General features: G+C 38.2%; 2 protein-coding genes across 2 annotated transcripts in view; one reads left to right on the top strand and one right to left on the bottom strand.

Moving 5' to 3' along the window:
- Positions 1-22,312, bottom strand: part of TMEM2 (transmembrane protein 2) — a 57,831-nt gene that overhangs the window by 19,589 nt on the left and 15,930 nt on the right. The window contains exons 9-15 of the mRNA XM_010860630.1: positions 18,828-18,956; positions 16,961-17,049; positions 11,455-11,586; positions 9,794-9,829; positions 8,908-9,063; positions 6,259-6,436; positions 3,536-3,751 (exon numbers count right to left, since the gene is read on the bottom strand). Of these exons, the coding sequence (XP_010858932.1) occupies positions 3,536-3,751; positions 6,259-6,436; positions 8,908-9,063; positions 9,794-9,829; positions 11,455-11,586; positions 16,961-17,049; positions 18,828-18,956 (936 nt within the window). The remainder of the gene's footprint in view (positions 1-3,535; positions 3,752-6,258; positions 6,437-8,907; positions 9,064-9,793; positions 9,830-11,454; positions 11,587-16,960; positions 17,050-18,827; positions 18,957-22,312) is intronic.
- LOC105003458 (phosphoglycerate mutase 1-like) lies at positions 18,963-22,062 on the top strand. Its single transcript, XM_010860629.1, is given in 2 exon segments — positions 18,963-20,852; positions 20,854-22,062. Coding segments are annotated over 2 exon segments (810 nt in total). The 5' UTR covers positions 18,963-20,694; the 3' UTR covers positions 21,506-22,062.

The raw sequence follows: 22,312 nt of genomic DNA, 5'->3' as shown, positions 1-22,312 counted from the left end.
TTAAACTGAGGCAAATTTGAAAGCTCTGGGTTTATTCCAGTGGCATTTGGGCCCTATGCTACACCAAAACAAAATCTTCCCCAAATGCATCCTCCAAGGAATAACCTCAGAACAATTTCCTAAAACAAATCTGCATCTGTAACAGAATTCCCCAGAAGTATCGAAACATCTGCAGAATGCTGCATTTAATCCACACAACTTCTCTGTTTTCTGTTTCTCTTTTCCACAGTTTTGGCCATAGTGATTCCTTAATTATAAACTCTTTGAGCCAGGAAGTCTTAACTTTGATTTGTGTTTGACTATTTTGATATAACTCTTCTCTAATGACACCATGTAAAGATTAAAATATAGATAGGAAATACATAGTTTGAGACTGATTGTCTTCATTTAAATATATATGTTTAATATATTATATTTATTTATTGTTTATTTAAATGTTTATATGTGACCTGTACTTCATTACATTGGGTTGACCAAAAAGTTCTTTCAGGGTTTTTTCATTATGTTGCAACAGAAAAACCCAAATGAACTTTTTCGCCAACCCAATAATAGGTTATATAAAGGTTATATATAAAATATAATAAAATACACACTCTACCCCAAACACATATCTATAACCTGCCTTCTTCCAAATCCAAAGATTTGAGGTGGCACATGCTCCTTATGAGGGCTTCCCTGATAGCTCAGCTGGTAAAGAATTCGCCTGCAATGCAGAAGACCCTGGTTCAATTTCTGGGTCAGGAAGATCCCCTGGAGAAAGGGCAGACTACCCACTCCAGTATTCTTGGGCTTCCCTGGTGGCTCAGTCAGTAAAGAATCTGCCTGCAATGTGGGAGACCCGGGTTCAATCCCTGCGTTGGGAAGATCCCCTGGAGAAGGGCATGGCAACCCATTCCAGTCTTCTTGCCTGGAGAATCCCCATGGACAGAGGTGCCTGGCGGGCTACAGTCCATGGGGTCGCAAAGAGTCGGACACGGCTGAGCGGCTAAGCACAGCACAGCACAGCATGCTCCTTATGATACCACCTTTCTTCTTGAGGACCTTTACCTTGGGTCAGTGAAAAGCAGACATTCCATTAAAAATATTTACAAATAGCTAAATAATGATTATTCTATCTTGAGATCCAGTTGTTTCTAATTTTTGCTGAAAACGTACAGTATTATATATCATCCAAGGAACAACAAATGGCTGTAGATCTGGGCTCCCAGCCCAAATTTCAAATCCCCAGGAGAAAATTTCTATCTTACCATTCCCAGAGCCTCATGGGCAGGATTAAACAAACAAAAACAACAAAAAAATAGAATTACTGCTTTGCTTTGTAAGACAGAAGTATCAGGTTCACATTCTCAAGTATATCAAATTCAAATTACGGAGACATTTAAAATAAAATATAAAGTCTTCATTAGTGAGTACATACCAGGTTAAGAAAGACAAACAGATACATGTACCTTTGAATACACATGGCTAGCAATTTAACTACAACTGTAGCTATTAAAGAATTTAAAAGCTTCTTATTTTTGTTTTAATTCTCGAATTTCTACATCTTCTTAGGCATTAATGAGTCTACTTAATTTTAGAGGGCAAATCTGGTTAAGAATAAAATGAATGAAAAAATAAATCACATTTTTAACCACATTCTTTTCTTCTTTATTTTTTACTATAATTAATTCTCCATCCTTCCCTGGTCCTTCCTGGAACTCAGGCAAATATGATTCTTCTTGCTCCCATGGGGATGAGAAATCCCACAACAAAGAAGCTAGTATTCCATTAAAATAAACCAGAAAAATCTCTCTAATCTTTATCCCTCTTAAGCCCTTTGTCTTGTCTATTGATGAGAATCTTTTTGAAGCTGTTTTTTTATTTTTAAGAATCATAGCATTCTTTAACAATGATGATTCAAAGTCTGAAGAGTAATAAAGAAATCTGCTATAAGAAACTCCCACTACAGAAGGCTTATTAAATGGCAGAAACCATAAGACTCCAGGGGCTCAAGAAATTGAAAAGCAGGAGCCACAAACACACACTTGATGGGTAAAGTAGCCAGAGTTCAGCAAAGGTACTCCATCACCAAACTGGCCCTTCCCCAGGAAAAACCCATCCTACAAATAAGAGAATTCAGCAGCACATCAGCAAGTGAGGCTTCTTTCTTGCCTTTGAGACTATCAGAGCCCAGTCTGCCTTGGAGAATACCTTGCTCTTCCTCTAATTCTCCTCCTCATGCTCCAGTTATCCTTTTCCTTTATTCTTTTATCTCCCTCAACATTTATTATTAAATATGACTATGTAATTGTCTAAAATATGGAAACAAAATTCTGCTCTCTTCAAAATTCTGGGCAACTGGTACCTTCATTCTGCAATCTTCTATCCATCCAAAATGTCACTATTAAAATAATCTTTGCAACTTAGAGCCCTGTTCTTCAAATAATACTAATTGCAGCAAGCACTTCACTATGTGCCAGGCCATGGGTGAAATGTATTATCAGTACTCATGCATTCTATCTTCACAACAGCCACATATGAAAGAAACTAATATTATCCTCACTGTGCAGAGGCACAGAGCAGCTAATTAACTTACACATCTCGTATTTAAGAAAATAACAGAGCCAGGATTCAAAGCCATGTGGTCTAGTTCCAGCATCTATTTTCTGAACATTATACCTCCCAAAGTATTCCATCCTTTTACACTTGGCATCCAGTTAATAAATGCACACTAGCTTAATGTTTTCAAAGACATGTTTCCCAATCTATAGCATCTCCTTCATATTTTCATAGATACATTATGATTTGCAGAATTTCCTTGAATTCCTTCCTTGTCCACTTATTTCCAATTCCCAACTCTGTTTCTGAGAATATATCACTTTCCATGTGACCTACTGATATTCTGCCTCACAAGCTAGATTCCCTAATTTAGAGATAAATAGAGATAATAACTCTGAAGGGCTTCCCAGGTAGCACTCGTGGTAAAGAACCCATCTGCCAATGCAGGAGCCATAAGAGATGCAGGTTCGATTCCTGGGTCAGGAAGATCCCCTGGAGGAGAAAATGGCAACCCAATCCAATATTCTTGCCTGGAGAATCCCATGGACAGAGGGGCCTGATGGGCTACAGTCCATAGGGTCGCAAAGAGTTGGACACAACTGAGGCAACTTAGCATCAGTAACCCTAAAAGCAAAGAATAAAATGCCTTCTCAGGGGGCATAGCTGTAGCATGGCCAGAAAACCTGGCCTAAGACTCAGGAAATATGGTTTCTCACCCCAACTATCTCCCAACCATATTTAACCAAGTGCAAATTAATCCTACTTCTCTTGGGCTCACTTTTCCACTTTTAAATTGGTTTGTAGTGGGGGAACTTTAAATCAAATTCTATGAGTCTACGATTTCTAATGAAATTTTTCTTTTTTTTAACTGCTTTAAAAAAAAGAATATCATGCTTTGAGAAGTATCCATCAGCCAGAAGATCTGAAGAGTACTCCTCACAGAAACAGTGCTGTCAGGAGCTGGGGGGCGGGGATCAGACAATGCATTCTGGCCTACCTGGGCATAGCTCCCACTGCACACCACTGCATTCCATTTGGTCACGTTTATACAGCTTGGATGGCGGATCAGGTAGTTGTCCATTCTTCCCACATAAGCATCCTTGTATCCCGTCACAGAGCCATCAATGTCGTGGAATATGGAGTTCTTATCACCATCTAGCTCACAGTCTTCAAACCAGGGACCAGGCTTTCCAAAGAATACATTAAGAGAGACCTAACAGCGATGAAAAACAAGGACATCCTACAATGAGGGCTGCTGCCATGGTACCCAGTGTCCCCTGCAAGAACCCAACTTCATATTCATTACAATTCATTACAAAACCTTAAAGACTATGCAGTTCTGAGACACAGCATAGTTGTCAACCAACATTTTTGATTAATTATGACTTGAACAGAAAAAAAAAAAACTTCCTGAAGCCTTAGTTTCTGCAGCAAGCTTTCAACTTCATCTTTGATGTTTTCCCTTTTTTCAACTTGATTACCTGTTCCCCAGATAAAACGAATTCATGGTAACAGAAACCAGAATAGTTGTGGAAAGAGGAACTAGGTAGTCAAGGTATTTGTTAAAACTTAAAAACTTTTCACTTAAGATCTCTGCATGTCCCTGTATGCAAATTATACCTCAATTAAATTAAAATATATTACAAGTTCGATCTCCTGACTTAATCATTTCATTTTACTTCAAATGTTTTAGTTAACCTGTGAATGACTCCTGTCACCAAAAAATAAGTACAGTTCCAAACTGAAACAGTCTAAATGTTGTCTTGGTATGGTTGCCTGACCACTGGACTCATTAGAACCTGTTGAAAGGTGTCTGTTATTTTTTTCTCTCCTCAACACAGACTAAGTCCAGGTCAGTAATTTTCATGTCAGGTAACATTAATTCAATACCTTTATCAAACACATAGTACATAGCTAGCTACAAAGCAGGCTACAGGTTACATAAGTTATAATCTTTCAGTGTGTGCTAAGTTGCTTCAGTTGTGTCTGACTCTTTGCGACCCCATGGACTGTAGCCCACCAGGCTAATGTTATTCAAACCATGCAAATACACCTTATGATGCTTTTATGCACTCATTGCCCTGGCAAGTTTTAAAATCAACTGAACATCTAAATGATAAGCAACTCAATGGAAAGCCAGTGATGTGTGGGACAAATGGTTCTAAGTTCTTAGTTCTAGACTCTTTTCTCTCTTCACTTATACCTCCCATGGTTAAATCTTAAAGTCTAGGACATATTCTCCATCTTTTCAGGAAGAACAAATTTGCGGAACATACCCTTCACAAATGGTTCCAGAGCATCAGCACCTAGAAAATTCCAGGCTGATGAAACACTGGCCTTAAACAGCATGGATTCTCTTAGGCTGCGAGAACTCTAACTCTACAACAAATGCAACATCTAAAAACTGATTTTTAAGTATGACCATGTCAGTGATCACTAAACTCAATGTATGGAGAGAACATCCAGGCTGTAAGTGAGCTGCCAACCTCCACAATGGAGAGGCAATCCAAGACCCACCCTATTTACATCCAGCCCTGTCCACAGTGTAGCTCTTCCTCTTCCCCTGGAGTTATGCAGTCTAGATGAGAACCAGTCAATCAGTTTGCCCCTGTGCCTCTGCTCCATGCCTCGTCTATTCACAAAAACCAGTTATAGACTTTGATAAACTAACCTAAGTTCTCTTTTAAACTAGGGAACCACAGAGTTTGCCTATGGACATGAACGACAAAACTATGAGTCACTTTACAATTGTGGCTGCCTGTGGGAGCAGAAAGCAAGATGGTCTGAGACTCAATCTCTACACCACTGTCATCTTTGAAGTGGCAAGATGGGAAGAGGCTGGGGGTATATAATCAGATTGGCCTATGTATTGATGGTAAGGAGGGTACTGGTGAAGCTACTGAGAAAACGATTTCTGTGGCCTGCTGCTCCTAAGTTGCTTCAGTCGTGTCTGACTCTGTGCGACCCCTTAGACGGAAGCCCACCAGGCTTCCCCGTCTCTGGGATTCTCCAGGCAAGAATACTGGAGTGGGTTGCCATTTCCTTCTCCAATGCATGAAAGTGAAAAGTGAAAGTGAAGTCACTCAGTCGTGTCCGACTCTTGGCGACCCCATGGACTGCAGCCCACCAGGCTCCTCCGTCCATGGGATTTTCCAGGCAAGAGTACTGGAGTGGGGTGCCATCGCCTTCTCTGGTTCTGTGGCCTACTATATTGTAAACAGTTATTTCTAAGTCTTTTTTGCAATCTTCATAAAAATATTCCAATAGTTTATATCAGAAATAACCCAATTTGTTTCCTATCACCCCAGTATTTCTCTTCTTTCCCAATCTTTTGTTCTCCAGCTCCCCAGAAGAATAATCTCAGAAAAGTAAAATACCAGGTAAAACCCAAATCTCTTTATGGATTATTATACTGAATTCCCCAAAATCATACGTCCTCTTATTCCTATGAAATTCTACAATTCCCACCAGTGATCATCACATTAAGTCATTCTCCCTTTGTTGATATCAAAAATACTCTAGGTTACATGGGACTTCTGTTCTCATCCTAAACTCAGCAGGACAGAGTACCTGAAATCAGGAGTTACTCTTGCATAGGATTCGCCTCCTAAGCCTAAAAACTCAGTGCAAATCCCATCTTTGTGTTTCTTTCTCTGGAAATGTGCCATCCCTCCACTTGGTACCATAGTCACTGTATAGGAACCATAAGAACGTACTTACATGTGGACCAAACTTCACGAAGGAGATGTTATTTCTAGGGGTTATCTGCCAGGAATTCTTCATGAGGAAGCCAATAGCACTGGTATATCTATCTAAAGTTGGCACATATTTTTGGAAAGTGCACCTGGTGAGATGAATGGGCCCATCATAGATCTGAAAGCCTCTAATTGGAAATGTCCTGTTGAAATACAAAATTTTGTTTAATGCATATGGGCCCATCTGTTTAACAGCATTTCACTTACATATTTGTTTCATAAATACTGTTAAATATCCCATATACACTGAGTACAATTCTAGGATACAGTGCTAATGAAGCAAGATCTCCAATCTAATGAAACCTATACTGCAGTGAGAAAGGCAAACAAAAACATAATGGGTAACTTCAGATAAGACCATAAGAAAACAAAAGACATAGGAATAGAATAGAATTGAGTAGGACAGAGATGCTATTTAGGATACAGTGAAGGCCTCTCCAAGAGGTGACTGCCTTCCTTGAAACAACTCAGTTAAGATCTTTTCTTTGATAAATCATACCATTTAGCTTTAATTCCGAAATCTCTAGCACAAGAAGACAAATCTGTGCTTAATCAGAGAGCCCTCCTTTCAAGCCACTAAATGACAGTAATAAGGAGAAATGATATACTTAAAAGTACAAGTCTGCAAGGCTTACTATAGCTAGATTGAGAAATTCATTTTATTCATTTTACTCCTTTCTGTCCAAACATAAGCTCCTTAACTTACTAATCATATGTTATTAACCATAATTAATGTACAAAACCCATAATATTCTGGATCCCTTAGGTTTTTTCCCCTATTACGTTTTTTAATGGCATTGCAGAGGACTTCTATAGCAACTAATTAGTTTACGACTTGGCAGTGTTTTGCAATAAAAAATCATAAACACTACCAAGAAAGTCAAATAATCTGGTTAAAAATCTATGCCTATCTTTGTGTATCCAAGAATATATAGCAAAATGGTCCTCTGCCATAGAAAAGGCTGCAAAGATACAGTAAAATAAAAATTAGGCCCATTGACCAACCAGCAATCTGTTTAAAAAATTCCTTGCTAGCACAGAAGCAACAGCATTTTGAAGTAAAATTGGAGGCCAATGTAAAATAAAAATAATGAAATTGAATTGCCCACCATTTTACTGCAGCCCATACCCAACTAATACAGCTTTTTTTTTCCCCTTTAATTTACATATTAGAAGAGACAGCTTTGGCTTAATTGTGAAGAGCAGAGCACTGAAGCCAAACTAACAGGTTTTGAGTCCCACATTAGCTACTTTTAGTAAGTTATTCATTTATAAAGCAGGATGATGACAACACCTACCTCACCAGGCTTACAAGGATTAACTGAATAATAAAATATTCAGAACAGGGCCTGATACATAATAAACATTTAATAAATGTTAACTATTAAAAATCCATGAAGTTCCTTTCCTAGTGGCTTCCATGGTCTGACTAAAAGAAGTTCTACACGTAGTGTAGCATGTAGTAAAGATGTTTAGTATTTCCCAACAATAAGCACAGGATAGGGCCAAGGATAGGCTGCCCTTTGCTAGAAGCTAGTTAAGCCCTTTGGCCAATATTCACCACCTGTCCCTTAAAGTCACCTGTCTGTTTGCCTTACCCCGCTGACCTGTCCTAGCCCAATATCCAGACACAGTGGATAGCTTTAAGGGGACTGATGCTTAATGAAATCTGACATTAGCTCTGATGTAAGGACTTTAGAACACTAATTTTTCTCTACCTGGTTTTCTTACAAGTAAAATGACGACAACTCTAAACTGTGTCTCAAAGCTGACTAATTAGGTAATAGTTTCCCAAAAGTTCTGAAGAATCTTTATAGTGCTAAGTACTAGTTTAATGACTGTGATTATTTTGACAGAAAACATGCCAAAAGTCTACCCCATACCCTTTCAACATCTGAAATATTGTTAATTATACAGCTAGTTAGGTTTTAAGTCAGCCTTGGCATCTATCAACTGATTTTCTAGGACTCTTTTCAATAAGTAATTTCTTTTTTCCAGTGGCTATTTCTTAAAACTAACATCACCATATTAAGGAAAAACTGATTTGATGTCCATAGTTTATGGTTTGGTGACTTTCTGTGGCTCAAGAAAGGAAAAAAAAAAAACAACTACCAGCTTACATAAGACTTTATCCAAAAAGGATAAACAGGATAGTTTCCTTCATTATAAAACTGATGTGGTGGTTTAGTTGCTACGTCATGTCCGACTCTTGCAACCCCGTGGACCATAGCCGGTCAGGCTTCTCTGTCCAAGGAATTTCCAGGGAAGGAATACTGGAGTGGGTAGCTACTCCCTTCTTCAGGGGATCTTCCTGATCCAGGGATCAAACCCAGGGCTTTCACATTGCAGGTGGATTCTTTACCACTGAGGGAAGCCCCATAAAATTGATAATGACATCTACATATAATGTTTAATAGTTAATACTCCAGAATCCCAGAGGATAATACATACAATAGAAATAGCAATAATAACATGAATCATTTTAATAATAATAAATATGGTGGGAAAAGTGTTACAGTGGGAATCCATTCAGGATTATTATGGAAACTTTTTTAAGGGTTAGAGCTTCATTTATTGTTTAAAGGTAACATTCCTCTGATACAGCAATGCTCACCTGTTCCTAGGTAATGTCCGAGGCTTCAGGTCTATCCCTCCAGTGCCTACATACTTGTTCTGACCACCCTGAAAGCCGTAATTCCTGCTCTCCCCAACAAAGAGAGATTCAGATACCTCTTGGCTGGAACCTTCATCACTTGGGAAGCTTCCATCACTGTTAAAATAAGAATAATCATTAATCACACAGGAAGGCAAGCTATAACTTTAAAAACCTAAAAATTTGCAAAGTTGCCAGCAGCTTCTTAAATACATATTAGCGAGTCATCAAAAGGTGCCTCTAAATTGTGAATATACCTCTTATAAATTAATATGTGGTTTGGAAATTAGACTTAAACAAATGAGATTTAATTTAGCAGCAACAACTAATTATTTTAGTCTCAAGCAACAATATTGCAAATGAGGAGAATAAACTTGCCCTGAATACAAGGAGATGACAAACATGTTTAAGATGGGCATGAGAGTAACTGTTATCTGGGGAAAAATATGTAACATAAAAAGTTCAGTTCTTAAGGACCATTGTGAAATGAGACCAACTTTTAAGAAAGAAAATATTTAATCTGCTGCCAACTTTTACTCCTTTCCTCTTTATTCCCTTGCTTTTTAAGATCTTTAATCGAAAGCTCAAGGGTTTTCTTCTAAGCAAAAAATGTGATGGGCCTATCCTTCTGTGCAATTCCAGCTAGAGCAACCTACTTTGGTGTGAATTCAATTAATCAATAAAAATGTATTTTTGGCCCTCTAGTGGCATCAAGAAGTGAGTGCTATTTTTTTAATGTTAATAAATGATACAGCATTCCTGTGCTATTCAAAAAAAAAAAAATCAAGGTTATTTTACCTTACAACTTTAAAATAAACAGATAAATATTTTTTAAGTAATTACAAACCTGGCAAAGGTCAGTCCTATTCCATTGTCTGCAAATCTAAAGAGAATGAAGGAACATTTTAATTTATCACATCATGTAAGAAGTAATTCTCTCAATATTTAATTGTCATAAAATCCAAGAAGTTCCAATAATATTTATTCTCCAAGACCACACAAAAATTTCACTTTCCAATGACTAAAAGCATAGTCTCCACGGTAAAGGCACCTGGTTTGAATCTCAGCTTTGCCAATTACTAGCTGTGTGACCTTGGGCAAGTTACTTGTGTGTCCCTCAGTTTTCTCACCTAAAGGCTGAAATAACACTATAAGCTTCCTCATAGGATATCTGAGCATTAAAATGCTAATTCATTTCAACTATTTAGAACAGCGTCTGGCACAGAGTAAAGAGCACATGAAAAGTGAAAGTGTTAGCCACTCAGTCGTGTCCGACTCTTTGCAACCTCATGGACTATAGCCCACCAGGCTCCTCTGTCCATGGAATTTTCCAGGCAAGAATACTGAAGTGGGTAGACATCCTTTCTCCAGGGGATCTTCCCAATCCAGGGATCAAACCCAGGTCTCCTGCATTACAGGCAGATTCTTTACCGTCTGAGCCACCAGAGAAGCCCAAAGAGAATATGTGTTAAAAACCTATATTTACAATTTTTATCATTAGGTTGGCTCCCATATCTGTGTGTTCTGTATCCACAGATTCAACCAACTGTGGATAAGAAATATTTTTTTAAATCCCAGAAAACTCCAAAAAGCAAAATTTTTTCTAGTGCTGGAAACTATTTACATAGCATTTACATTGTATTTACAACTATTTAGGTAGCATTTACAGTCTTGAGTATAATAAGTACTCTAGAGATGATTTAAAGTGTACAGAAGGATGTGTATAGGTTATATGCAAATACTGAATACTATGACATTTTATATAAGGATCTTGAGCGTCAAGATTTTAGTACCCATTGGGGTCCTGAAACTGATCCCCCATGAATACCAAGGAATGACTAATTTTTATCAATTAGATCATAGTATTCTCTTCAAAACTTTTCAATATTAATTCCAAATTATTTCTACAGATTTTATACAGTGTCAGTTTTTTCGTGATAAATGTCAAGCAACTAATATCAGTATCAGCCAGAAAAAAACATTTTTCTAAACTCCTGAACACCAAATCTTAGCTCGACATACCTCAGGCTTCTCCTAAAAGTATACAAATGGAAAAGAAGTGAGAGGCTTACTGCCTCAAGTCATGTTAAAACATAAGTCAACAGACTTATTAAGGTGGAATTCAACTTTTGTTTTGAATGGCAGTGGAAGAACATCATGAAACTGAGTTTCCAAGAGGAAGGAAAAAAGTGAAGGCAGTTTCGAAATCTTTATTTAGTTCTCTGACATAGACCATGTTTGTTATATAAAGTCCCAGTTTCTGTTTAATCTCATCAAAAAGCTCTCATGTCACCAGACAAGTTTAGTTCCAATAACAGCAGCAGAATGAGACGATTCCAAACATTTGCAGTCGGTTAATATACTTCCTCAGAGCTTGTCCTGTCTATTAGTAATGATACTATGACTCCAGAAACCACCACTGTACTTTCGGTCTACTGAGTTTTTAAAAATAGTCTTAAAATAAATACATCAGTGTCATCAGATAATAACTTCATAGAGAATACCCACGCTGAATTCTGAACAACAATGTCTCCTCCTCTAACCCAAGCTCCGTTGTCATTATTTTTAAAAGCAATGAGCCTGTCAATTAAAGCAGCAACACGTGGCTTTTCAGGGTCTCCATCCTGATGAGGCCGAAACCTTAGGGTTGGGAGAAAAAAAAAAAAGACACTTTTAAAGAGTAATGAAAAGGCAATGGGAATCAGCTATTTAAAATTATAAGCTTAAGTGTCAAAAAACAAGATTCAAGATTTTGTCTTGACCAAAACAAGACAAAAAAACCAAGATACAACGTAATATCTACATTTAAAATACTGAAAAAAAAATCACAAATTTGCAGAAAACTGATTTCGTATTTGTTTTTCATCAATTTATCTTATAGAGTGGACATTACAGAATATTCCAAGCACTAAAAGCATTTCAAAAATAAACAAAAACCTCAAAGTAAGAAATACAGCATGTTTTCACAAATTTTTAAGTTACATGACATTAAAATAAACTTACTGAGTAAATTAATCATATATTCCAACATACATATCTGTGAACCAGAGTATTATTTGAGTTGTGTGCTGGTGAAATGTTTTAGATATAGAGGGAAATCTGAGTTCAATGTCTATAAAATGCCTAAATTTAAAAGAGATTATATTTATAGAATATTACTCAGCCATAAAAAATGAAATTTTGCCATCTGTGATGTGGATGGACCTAGAAGGTATTGTGCTTAGTGAAATATGTCAGACAAAGAAAGACAAATAAATGCTCCACATTATCACTTATATGTGTAATCTAAAAAATAAAACGAATGTAACAAAAAAGAAAGAGATTCACAGATACAGAGAACAAAGGAGTAGTTATCAGAATAGTTACCAGTGTGGAGAGAAGGGAGGAGGGAGCAGATAGTGGTATGGGATTAAGAGATATAAACTACTATGTATAAAATAAACAGGGCTTCCCAAGTGGTGCTAGTGGTAAAGAACCCACATGCCAATGCAGGGGACATAAGCAACACAGGTTCGATCCCTGGGTGGGGAAGATCCTCTGGAGGAGGAAATGGCAACCCAAGCAACAAGGATATACCATACAGCACAGGGAAATGAAGCCATTATTTTATAATAACTTTAAATGAAGTATAATCTATAAAAACACTGAATCATTGTTGTACATTTGACACTGCTGCTGCTGCTAAGTCACTTCAGTCGTGTCCTACTCTGGGCGACCCCATAAACGGCAGCCCACCAGGCTCCCCCGTCCCTGGGATTCTCCAGGCAAGAACACTGGAGTGGGTTGCCATTTCCTTCTCCAGTGCATGAAAGTGAAAAGTGAAAGTGAAGTCGCTCAGTCGTCTCTGACTCTTAGCGACCCCATGGACTATAGCCTACCAGGCTCCTCTGCCCATGGGATTTTCCAGGCAAGAGTACTGGAGTGGGTTGCCATTGCCTTCTCCAACATTTGACACTAATATACTGTAAATCTATTATTATAAAAATATAAAAAGTAAAATATCAGCACTTTAAAAAGTAGACTGTATTTCATCGACTTATTAGTTATAAAGACAATTTTACTTTTTCTTTCTCTTCCTAAAATGTTTACAAGGATGTTAATGAAAAGACCAAGGAAAAAAAACTGGCGTTAAAAACTGTTAAGTGTAACAGGTCAAATAATTCCAGAATGCCTCCTAACTTAAAATAAGATCACTTCCATCATAATCTTACAAAGCTGGGGAGGTGGAGAGAGAAAAACTAGAAAGTTTTACAAAAACCCATTCAGCAAGTTGAGATGCTTCAACCATATAACCATGAAGTATCATTCGCACAAATGCTATTTTGAAAGTTGCTGGGACATGGCAGTACCCACCAAAGACGTATGTTACAATGGGAGAAGCAGCTTTGCAGAAAAAGCAGCAAGTGCAAAGGCATGAGCGAGCTTGGCATGTTCAAGAACAACAAGCAGGTTGGCTGGTAAGTACAAAGCAAGAGGAAGAGGACAGAGAGGAAGGCATGTTTCAGGCAAGGATGTGGTTCTTTATTCTAAATGCAATGGGAAAAGTAGAATGGCGGTGCCAGGGGCTGGAGGGAGGAGGAAATGGGGAGGTGATGGTCAAAGGTATACAAGCTTTAGTTTTATAAGATAAATAAATTCTAGACAGCTAGTCTATAGGTCTTTTGACAAAAAAAACTAATTTTTTACTTCATAAAATAATGTCCATAAAGGAGACAGAAGGAAACTTTGCCCTTGATGGTTCATAGGTGTGTACTTATTTCCAAACTTACTGAGTTCTTGATACTATATATGCACAGCTTTTTACATGTCAATCATACCTGAATAAAGTAGGTGGATCAATAAGTGTGATGGAAAGTTGTCAGAAACATGGAGTCAGAGCAATGATACAACCGAATTTCACTTTTTAACTGGTCACTAGCTGCTATTTGGTGACAGGATCATGGAGAACAGATAATAAGGACAGCACTCTAGAAAGCACTCCACAAGATTGTGTATGTGACCCCTTACACTAAATAGCTCTGACCTAAGGGGTAAAAAGACTGAGCCGTCGCCCACTCTTTTGGCATTGTAGCTGCTGCAAAACAGATCTGCGGTCATTTCATAATATCAAGCAGATGGAACAGTTCTGGAAAGGAAACTACACAATGTTCTAAAAGAAAGCCAAAAAAAAATACAATAAAGCAACATCTAATTTTCTGCTGTAGCCATCTCATTTTTTATGAAATTCCTATCCATATAAATCGTTGACCACTTGCTTAAATGCCCTTTATTTTTCATCCTCCTTTCCACTTAGTCTGTAGAAAATGCAGCTAATTTTCCATCCCCTTCAACTTATGAGCCTTCAGCACACTCCCTGACTCTCACTTGTCTTCTGCTTTAAATGTACTAGTCAGTTTTCATGTTCTTTTACTCTCTTAGATGAAATTTCCCTGTCTTAACCTGAGAGCTTTCTGGAGTTAAAATATTCTTATCTTTGGATTCCTGTAGTTTCACATCTTGAAGATACAAGGAAAGACTCATCTGATTAACTATTAAGTCAGCTTCCCCTTTGATGAACACATTAAATACCTTCTGAATCCCATGAACTGGATGTTTAATTCATGGGCTGACTTATTACTCATTTGTGTTTGAGTTTCATCATTTTTAGTCATGTCTGGACTGCATGAATGCATGTGGGCATATTTTATTCATCAGTTTATACAAAATTAAATGTATATACTAGTTGCTAAATGTCTTGTTACTCTTCTACAATCAGTTCTTTTCAATAACAACTTCCAAATGGAGTCTAACTCCTTACCAACCTGTATGCTTTATAAACTAGTGAGAAAAGTATAGAGAGCACAGAAAAGATCATCATTATCATGATATCAGACATGCATACACAGGCTAAGGAGCTTCTTAAACCATTATGAGTAGGTTTGTTTTATTGTCAAGTATAATGAAAACATCAACAGATTCTGAAATACATTCTCTTCATTCATCCCTTCATATACACACATATAATTTTTAAGGCAGATAAGAGAGTCGATTGTGTTTTATGTAAAGATTTTTTGGTTAATACTATTAATACCTTAGCAAAGCACACATTACTAGTTCTACCAGTTATAACAAACTCTCAAAAAACAGTAGTAATCTTCTAGCAAGATTCCTTTGTTTTGTCAGTTAATATTCTCTTTTTGGTTCATAATTTATTGCCATCTATATGCTCCTTTTTCATCTCAAGTTTATCTCCTCTTTTTCTACGTCATATCTTGCTCAGCTATTAAGTGTCTACCACTCTGCGTTTTATTTAAACAATACTCACAATTTCTCCACTTCTCAAACATCATCTGAGCATTGCTTTAATATTTTTCAGGCTTAACTTGATCTTTCATAATGAGTAGTTTTACTAACTTATTTCCCCAGTTTTACTGTGTCACAAGTAAAACTGCTTCACTGACCTAAAGTGTGGCTCCTACTTTATTCCCTTGTGAACAACACCTGGCATCCTTTTCTTTAAGTGCCACCCATAGTGGCTCAAATGGTAAAGAATTTGCCTGCATTGCAAGAGACCTGGGTTCAGTCCCTGGGTTGGGAAGATCCTCTGGAGAAGGGAATGGCAATCCACTTCAGTATTCTTGCTTGGAGAATTCCATGGACACGGGAGCCTGGCGGGCTACAGTCCATGGGGTTACAAAAAGTCGGACATGACTGAGTGACTAACATATTCAGGTTTTCTCTTTTATTACTGTGTCACAGTGATTCTGCTTCACCTACCTACAGAGTGGCTCCTACTTTATTCCTTTGTGAACAACAGCACCTGGCATCCTTTTATAAATGACTGCAAACAGAGTCTATTAAACCTAGCTCCTTTTCAAATCCTTTAGTTGGTCAATCCATCTGAAGTATAGAAAAATAACATACACACAGCTTCTACTGAATATGACCTTGAGTTGCCATCTTTTCCAGAAAATTTTGTTTCCATTGGAGACATTTTATTTATTTTGGCTCATATCATGCTCATGCTCAGTCACTCAGTTATGTCTGACTCTTGCAACCTCATGGACTGTAGCTCACCAGGCTCATCTGTCCATTGGATTTCCCAGGAAAGAATACTGGAGTAGGTTGCCATTTCCTCTTCCAAGGGATCTTTCTGACTCAGGGATCGAACCCATGTCTCCTACGTCTCCTGCGTTGGCAGGCAGATTCTTTACCACTGAGCCACCTGGAAAATGACTGGGATATAGATCAGCATTTCAACAAATTTTTTTTTTAACATGAAGTATATGAGCCAAAATAAATTAAATGTCTCCAATAGAAACAAAATTTCCCAGAAAAAAATGGCAACTTAAGGTCATACACAGTTTCTACTGAGTATGACCTTAAGTTGCCATCTTCCGGAAAATTTTGTTTCCATTGGAGACATCTTATTTATTTTGGCTCATTTACAGGATGTTCAGAAAAAAAGAAAAACTTTGTTGAAATGCTGATCCATATACCAATTACATTTTGTGGTTATAAAGGAGAGTAACAAAGAGCCCAGCTATGATGTGAATCTGAGACTACAAACAACTGAACCAGAACTAGCTTGATCAAGTTTGAGACTTTTCCCTTTGAAATAGATTTAATGCAATATTCCATTTTGACCACTAACAATAAATTACATATTCCTTGGTTTTCAGGGATTATACTAAAACGTCTTAGCTTATTTTTTGATGAATCATATTCTACTGTAGGCCAAATTTGGACCCTTTTTCAACATATCTCTCTTTATTTCTCTTTCTACAACTCTTTCTAACATCAATTTGCAACTGTCAAAAAGAGAAGAAGCATCAATTTCTTTGGCATCTAACTAAGATAAAAAGCCCAGCCACAGTACCCAGAACAGCAAAATAAATGTTTTTTCAAAACCCTCCTACAAACCTAGAAAACTTCAGTTTAACTATGTTACTGGAGAAGAGGGCAATGGCTCAACTCAGGAAGTTTTACTTTGGCAAGATACGGCTCGAGTGTGACTTAAAAGGACCAGTTCTACCTTGCACTGTTATCCAAACAGAGGTACTCCCTCGGGTCAGCAGCACTAGCATTGGTTGTTTTGACACCTTTGTCAATAAATAAGCCAGCCTGGAAAACATAATCATGGACTGAAATGAATATAAATCCCACGTTATAATGACATATAGGATACATGAAAATAAGTTTTAGCTTATCACATCTACCAAAAAAGGAGGGAGAAGAGGTAAACAGCCAAAAAAAGTATTACAAAAATGGCTACTTTATTGTTGTGTTTTTTTTTAATAATTTTATGCATTTGGTCAAACCTTTCTTTAGTGCCCACCTTGGGGGTCACCAAGAATTATACGTCACCCAGAAAATCATGGTCTTTGCTGTTACTCCATAAACGAGGAGGAAGATACGCAATTAAATAAACAATTACAAAACAATATAGTAAGCATATAACGAAGAAAATAGATGATGCTTTGGCAGCACATAAGAAAGGCACCAAGATGAGACCTTCTATGAAGGCAGGAGAGAGAATTCAGGGAATGTCCTGAATTCGAAAGCTGACACTTGAAGGAACCAGCCACACAGAAGACCAGGTCAGAGACTGAAGGGCAGGGAGTGGGTGGGAAACATCTAAAGAACCCAGAGGAAAGCACTCCAGGGAATCATTTGTACAAAACCTCTGGGGATGAGAGAAAGCATGGCACATCTGAGGGGAAAAAAAATCTTAGATGGATTATCAGGAAATATATGGAGGGACGAAGGTAAGAAAGAAGACTAAAGAGAAGCAAATGCCAGATGATGCAGAGTCAGTATGCTTAAGAATCCAGACAACAGGATTTTAATAAAGGTTATGTAATCAACTGCATTTTAAGAAAGAATACTGTAGTCTCCAATTTAAAAAATTTAAATTTAAAATCTAATAATCCACCCTTTATTCAGATCTAATATCTTTTATTTTGAATTGATATAGTAGAATATTACATTTCCTCATGGTACATGATATTACAAAATTAATTAGAATGAGGTTTTTTTTGTAATACCACCAATAATTTTAAAATTTTGAGGACTTCTACTTTGAAGCACTGTTTTCAATAATTACCACTCTTAATCAACTATTCAGTTCATAAATATCACAATTCTGTGTAAAGTTTTTTCCTCTCTTGTCTTCATCAAGTGATTCTAAGTTCTTCAAATTATATCACACTTAGGTTTTTAAAGGAGGATCCTCTGAGTTTCATAAAGGGAAATTATTAATTGAACTTTGATGTGGATCACATCAGAGGAAAGAATCTGGGTACTGTATCACATGATAAAAATATCAAGATGCCTCAAGAGTACAAAATGAACCAGATGTGTTTATCACCGAGGAGGTTAAGTGTCAAATACCATGAAAATTAGAGTTCCTAAATGGCCTTTCATCTATTTGACCTACATATCATTTTAAATTAGGTCAAATACTCTCAAACAGTATTTCACTGTTTAACTATATTAAATGTCCAATAGGACATTCCATCAGCACTGAGAGAAGAGAGAAAATATGCTTTTTAAGCCCCAAAAGCATATAATACACTAATGTGTACGTCCTTAGAAACATGCAATGATATTAAAGATTGGAAGGAAAGTGAGCGGAAGGAAAGAGGATGAAGACTCATGGTTCAAGTCCATTATTATAATTATTCAGAGTGCATGCACATGTGTGCCACAGCATTTATTTCTGTGTGTATATAAACAGAAAGCTGTCTATACATCCTGAATGGGGCAGGATTAAGAGTCAGCTTTTTTAATCACAAATTACTTTCTCTGATGACAAGTTCTAACTAGTATTAACATCTCTCAGTAGTCCATCCTTTATCCTGTAAATTATACATACTGATTGCTAAAACTTAGGAACCTACCTTAAAACTTGAATGGACCCTGTTGTTATAAAATATTCCCAGCGGAGTGAGTTCTGGTTTTGCTAAGAGCTGCAATCCACTCGATTCCCCCGTAGGCTCCTTGTGGAATAAATACCATATTCCAGCATCCTATAATTAAAAGGGCAAGGTCATTAAAGGCATCCTTTTATAAAACCACTCTATGAAACACCCTCACGTAAACTAAGCATTTCACAAACAAGTTTAATCTTTTTAACACGAATTGTTCATTGTTTCAGCTTCAGCGTTGACTCTAAAAAGTTGTGTACTCATGTAACCAACTCTCAAAGCAGTGTATCAGGTTTGATTTTTTTAAAAGCTAATTTACTTTCGCTTTTAAGATGGGACAAAAGATAGAACTGGCTGATACCAAAATTTTATTCAAAATAACTTTCCTATCATTAGCTTTAAAAAGTCATGCAGAACTAGAACCAAACAAGCCTCCCTTCCTTTCACATGACCAGGACAGGATAGCCTTTTAGCAATATGGGGTTTTTTTCCTATTTACCTCCAAACCTGATCAATAGATGAGTCATACCTATTAAACAACTATCCATCAACACACAGAGATCACTGACTTCTTTCAAACAACTCCAGTGCCCTTCCTATCCTGAGGCAAATTTTTGCCAAAGAGAAAAAACCACCACATGCATGAATCAGGATGCTGTCTCAGTCTGGGTCCTGTCTGTTCAATCTCAGTGTTAAGAGTTTGAAATTTTCTGACACTCAAAATAGGATATAAAATGAAATGAAATGCTCTTAATCTCTGTGACATTTTTTTACTTTACAATTTAATTAAAAATCAGCCCAATGTGAAAGACAACTTCACATCAAGGAACACTGATTAAGCAGATTGCTAAAACTCAAATATATAGTCCAAAAGTACAGTATCGATTCAAATTTAGCAGACATTCATTTAGTGCCAGGTATACAATAGCCTATTCTCAAAGAATTCATAGTCTCATGGGAAACACAGAGACAACTAAAGTATAGCTAATAAGTACTATACTAGTTTTGACAAAGTCCTTTAGGAACACAGATGAATTGTGAAAAACATATCAGCAAAATGAAAGCAGTATTTGGCATTTTTCCATGATAAAACTTTACAGATAGGTCTCAGTAAAAACAAACTCCTCTGAAGAATGTGTCTGCCACCTCTGTGCTTTTGGGCACAAAACAGACTCAGAGGGCTATGAAGAAGGCTCCACACCATAGCCTTATAAACTAAGGGCAGTGAACCCTCCCAAGACGCAGTAGAGTTTGGGGCTGAGGGATGGAAAAAGGGGGATAAGGAGGTAGCAGCTGTTTCCTGTTAAAACACTGTGGTGTCAAGACAGGTAAAGGGAGCTTTGTAAAAGGCAGTGGAAAGGTACAAGAAAAAAGGGTTTGATTTACTTTGGGAGGAAAACCCTTGCCAAAACATGAGCTTTACAGGAGCAGTTTTTCTAAAGAGAAAAAAAAGAACTCACAGAATGAAAAGGGAGAGGAACATATAAGAGATGGAAAAAGATAGACACCTGCTTTCTTCTTTTCTCAAATGAGCCCTCATAAGGATGTCTGGCAACCACAACTTACATTTTTCATGGACTCTTTGCAATTTACTTTGATCTACAACCCATGATTTCTGAAAATAGCTGAAAGGAGTCTCTGCTCTGTGTTCATTTGTAATGTAATGTAGATCAGATGATCCTGGGGTAAGACTGCACATCAAATCCTTGGCCACCTCTACTCAAAATCTCATCTCAGTATAAATCCTATATGTGCTCAAGAAATATTTGATGAAACATGAATGAATAGAAGACTGAAATGATTGAATGCCCAGGTCTCTGCCCTGTCAAGGCAGAATCTTATGCTTTATGTTTTTAAGAAAAACCACAGAGTCTGCGCCGCACCCCGAACCGCAGCCATGGCTGCCTACAAGCTGGTGCTGATCCGGCACGGTGAGAGCACATGGAACCTGGAGAACCGTTTCAGCGGCTGGTACGACGCGGACCTGAGCCCAGCCGGGCTCACGAGGCAGGCAGGCACTGAGAGATGCTGGCTATGAGTTTGACATCTGCTTCACCTCAGTGCAGAAGAGAGCAATCCAGACCCTCTGGACAGTGCTGGATGCCATTGACCAAATGTGGCTGCCAGTGGTGAGGACTTGGCGCCTTAATGAGCGACACTATGGGGGTCTGACTGGCCTCAATAAGGCAGAAACTGCTGCCAAGCATGGTGAGGCCCAGGTAAAGATCTGGAGGTGCTCCTATGATGTCCCGCCACCTCCCATGGAGCCCGACCATCCCTTCTATAGCAACATCAGTAAGGATCACAGGTACGCAGACCTCACTGAAGACCAGCTGCCCTCCTGTGAGAGTCTGAAGGACACAATTGCCAGAGCTCTTCCCTTTTGGAATGAAGAAATTGGCCCCCAGATCAAGGAGGGGAAAAGGATACTAATTGTAGCCCATGGCAACAGCCTTTGGCGCATCGTCAAGCATCTGGAGGGTCTCTCTGAAGAGGCTATCATGGAGCTGAACCTGCCAACTGGCATTCCCATGGTCTATGAGTTGGACAAGAACTTGAAGCCCATCAAGCCCATGCAGTTCCTGAGGGATGAGGAGACCATGCGTAAAGCCATAGAGGCTGTGGCTGCCCAGGGCAAGGCCAAGAAGTGAGGGCAAGCAGCAGATTACTTTCCCAAGGATTACCCTCCTCCCCTGCCCTGGCCCACCCTATTCCTCTGCACCTCTCCCTGGCACATGTCCCACTGATGACATCTATAGGCATTGTAAGTTGTAGCTACAGGTGAGGACCAGCGGCTCCCAATTCCACATTAGCCATTTTATCTCTTGCTCCCACTCCCTTCATACAGTCTAGTCAGAATGGCACGTCTGGGGCATGGTCCTCAGTCCAAGCCGAGGGAAGACTTATCCAGAAGTGTTGAGAGGTCATCACTGGGGGGTTTGATGGTGGTTTATTACTAAGGAGCTGCTTGAGTAGGGGACAGGGAGAAAACCATGCTGAGGTGTGACCAATGAGGAGAAGTAAGAGCCTGTTCGTGTCCCCAGAGGCCAGCCGGGCACAGTTGTTAGGTGACTCGGGGCTCCAGTCATTCCAGTGGAAGGTGAATGTAACCTGCATGGTGACTCAATCAAATATTCCTCCCTGACTCTAAAAGGCTGGATCAATCCTGAATGTTTTTGTGTTGCATTTACTTTAAAAAATATATATATAAATACAAAAAAAAAAAAAAACCCTTCTGGGGTTTTTAGTGGCGGTTGAAATATTCCCACATGTGGTCATCAGCAAATAAGTCATTCCTTATACCATCATGGGATAAGCTCCTTGACTTCTAAGGTGTAGGAGTTCATCCTGCTGTGTGTTTTAAAATCCCTCCCCTGCCGTACTGTTTTGTGGCAGCGGAATGCCTCTTGATCATGTCCAAGTGTGTCTCTCACTGTGCCTGACTTCTGAATCATGTT

The sequence above is a fragment of the Bison bison genome, unplaced genomic scaffold (genome assembly GCF_000754665.1).
Source record: "Bison bison bison isolate TAMUID 2011002044 unplaced genomic scaffold, Bison_UMD1.0 scf7180017864469, whole genome shotgun sequence".
Lineage (NCBI taxonomy): Eukaryota > Metazoa > Chordata > Mammalia > Artiodactyla > Bovidae > Bison > Bison bison.
Note: the sequence above shows the minus strand (reverse complement) of the source record. Positions and strands in the feature narration are given on the sequence as shown.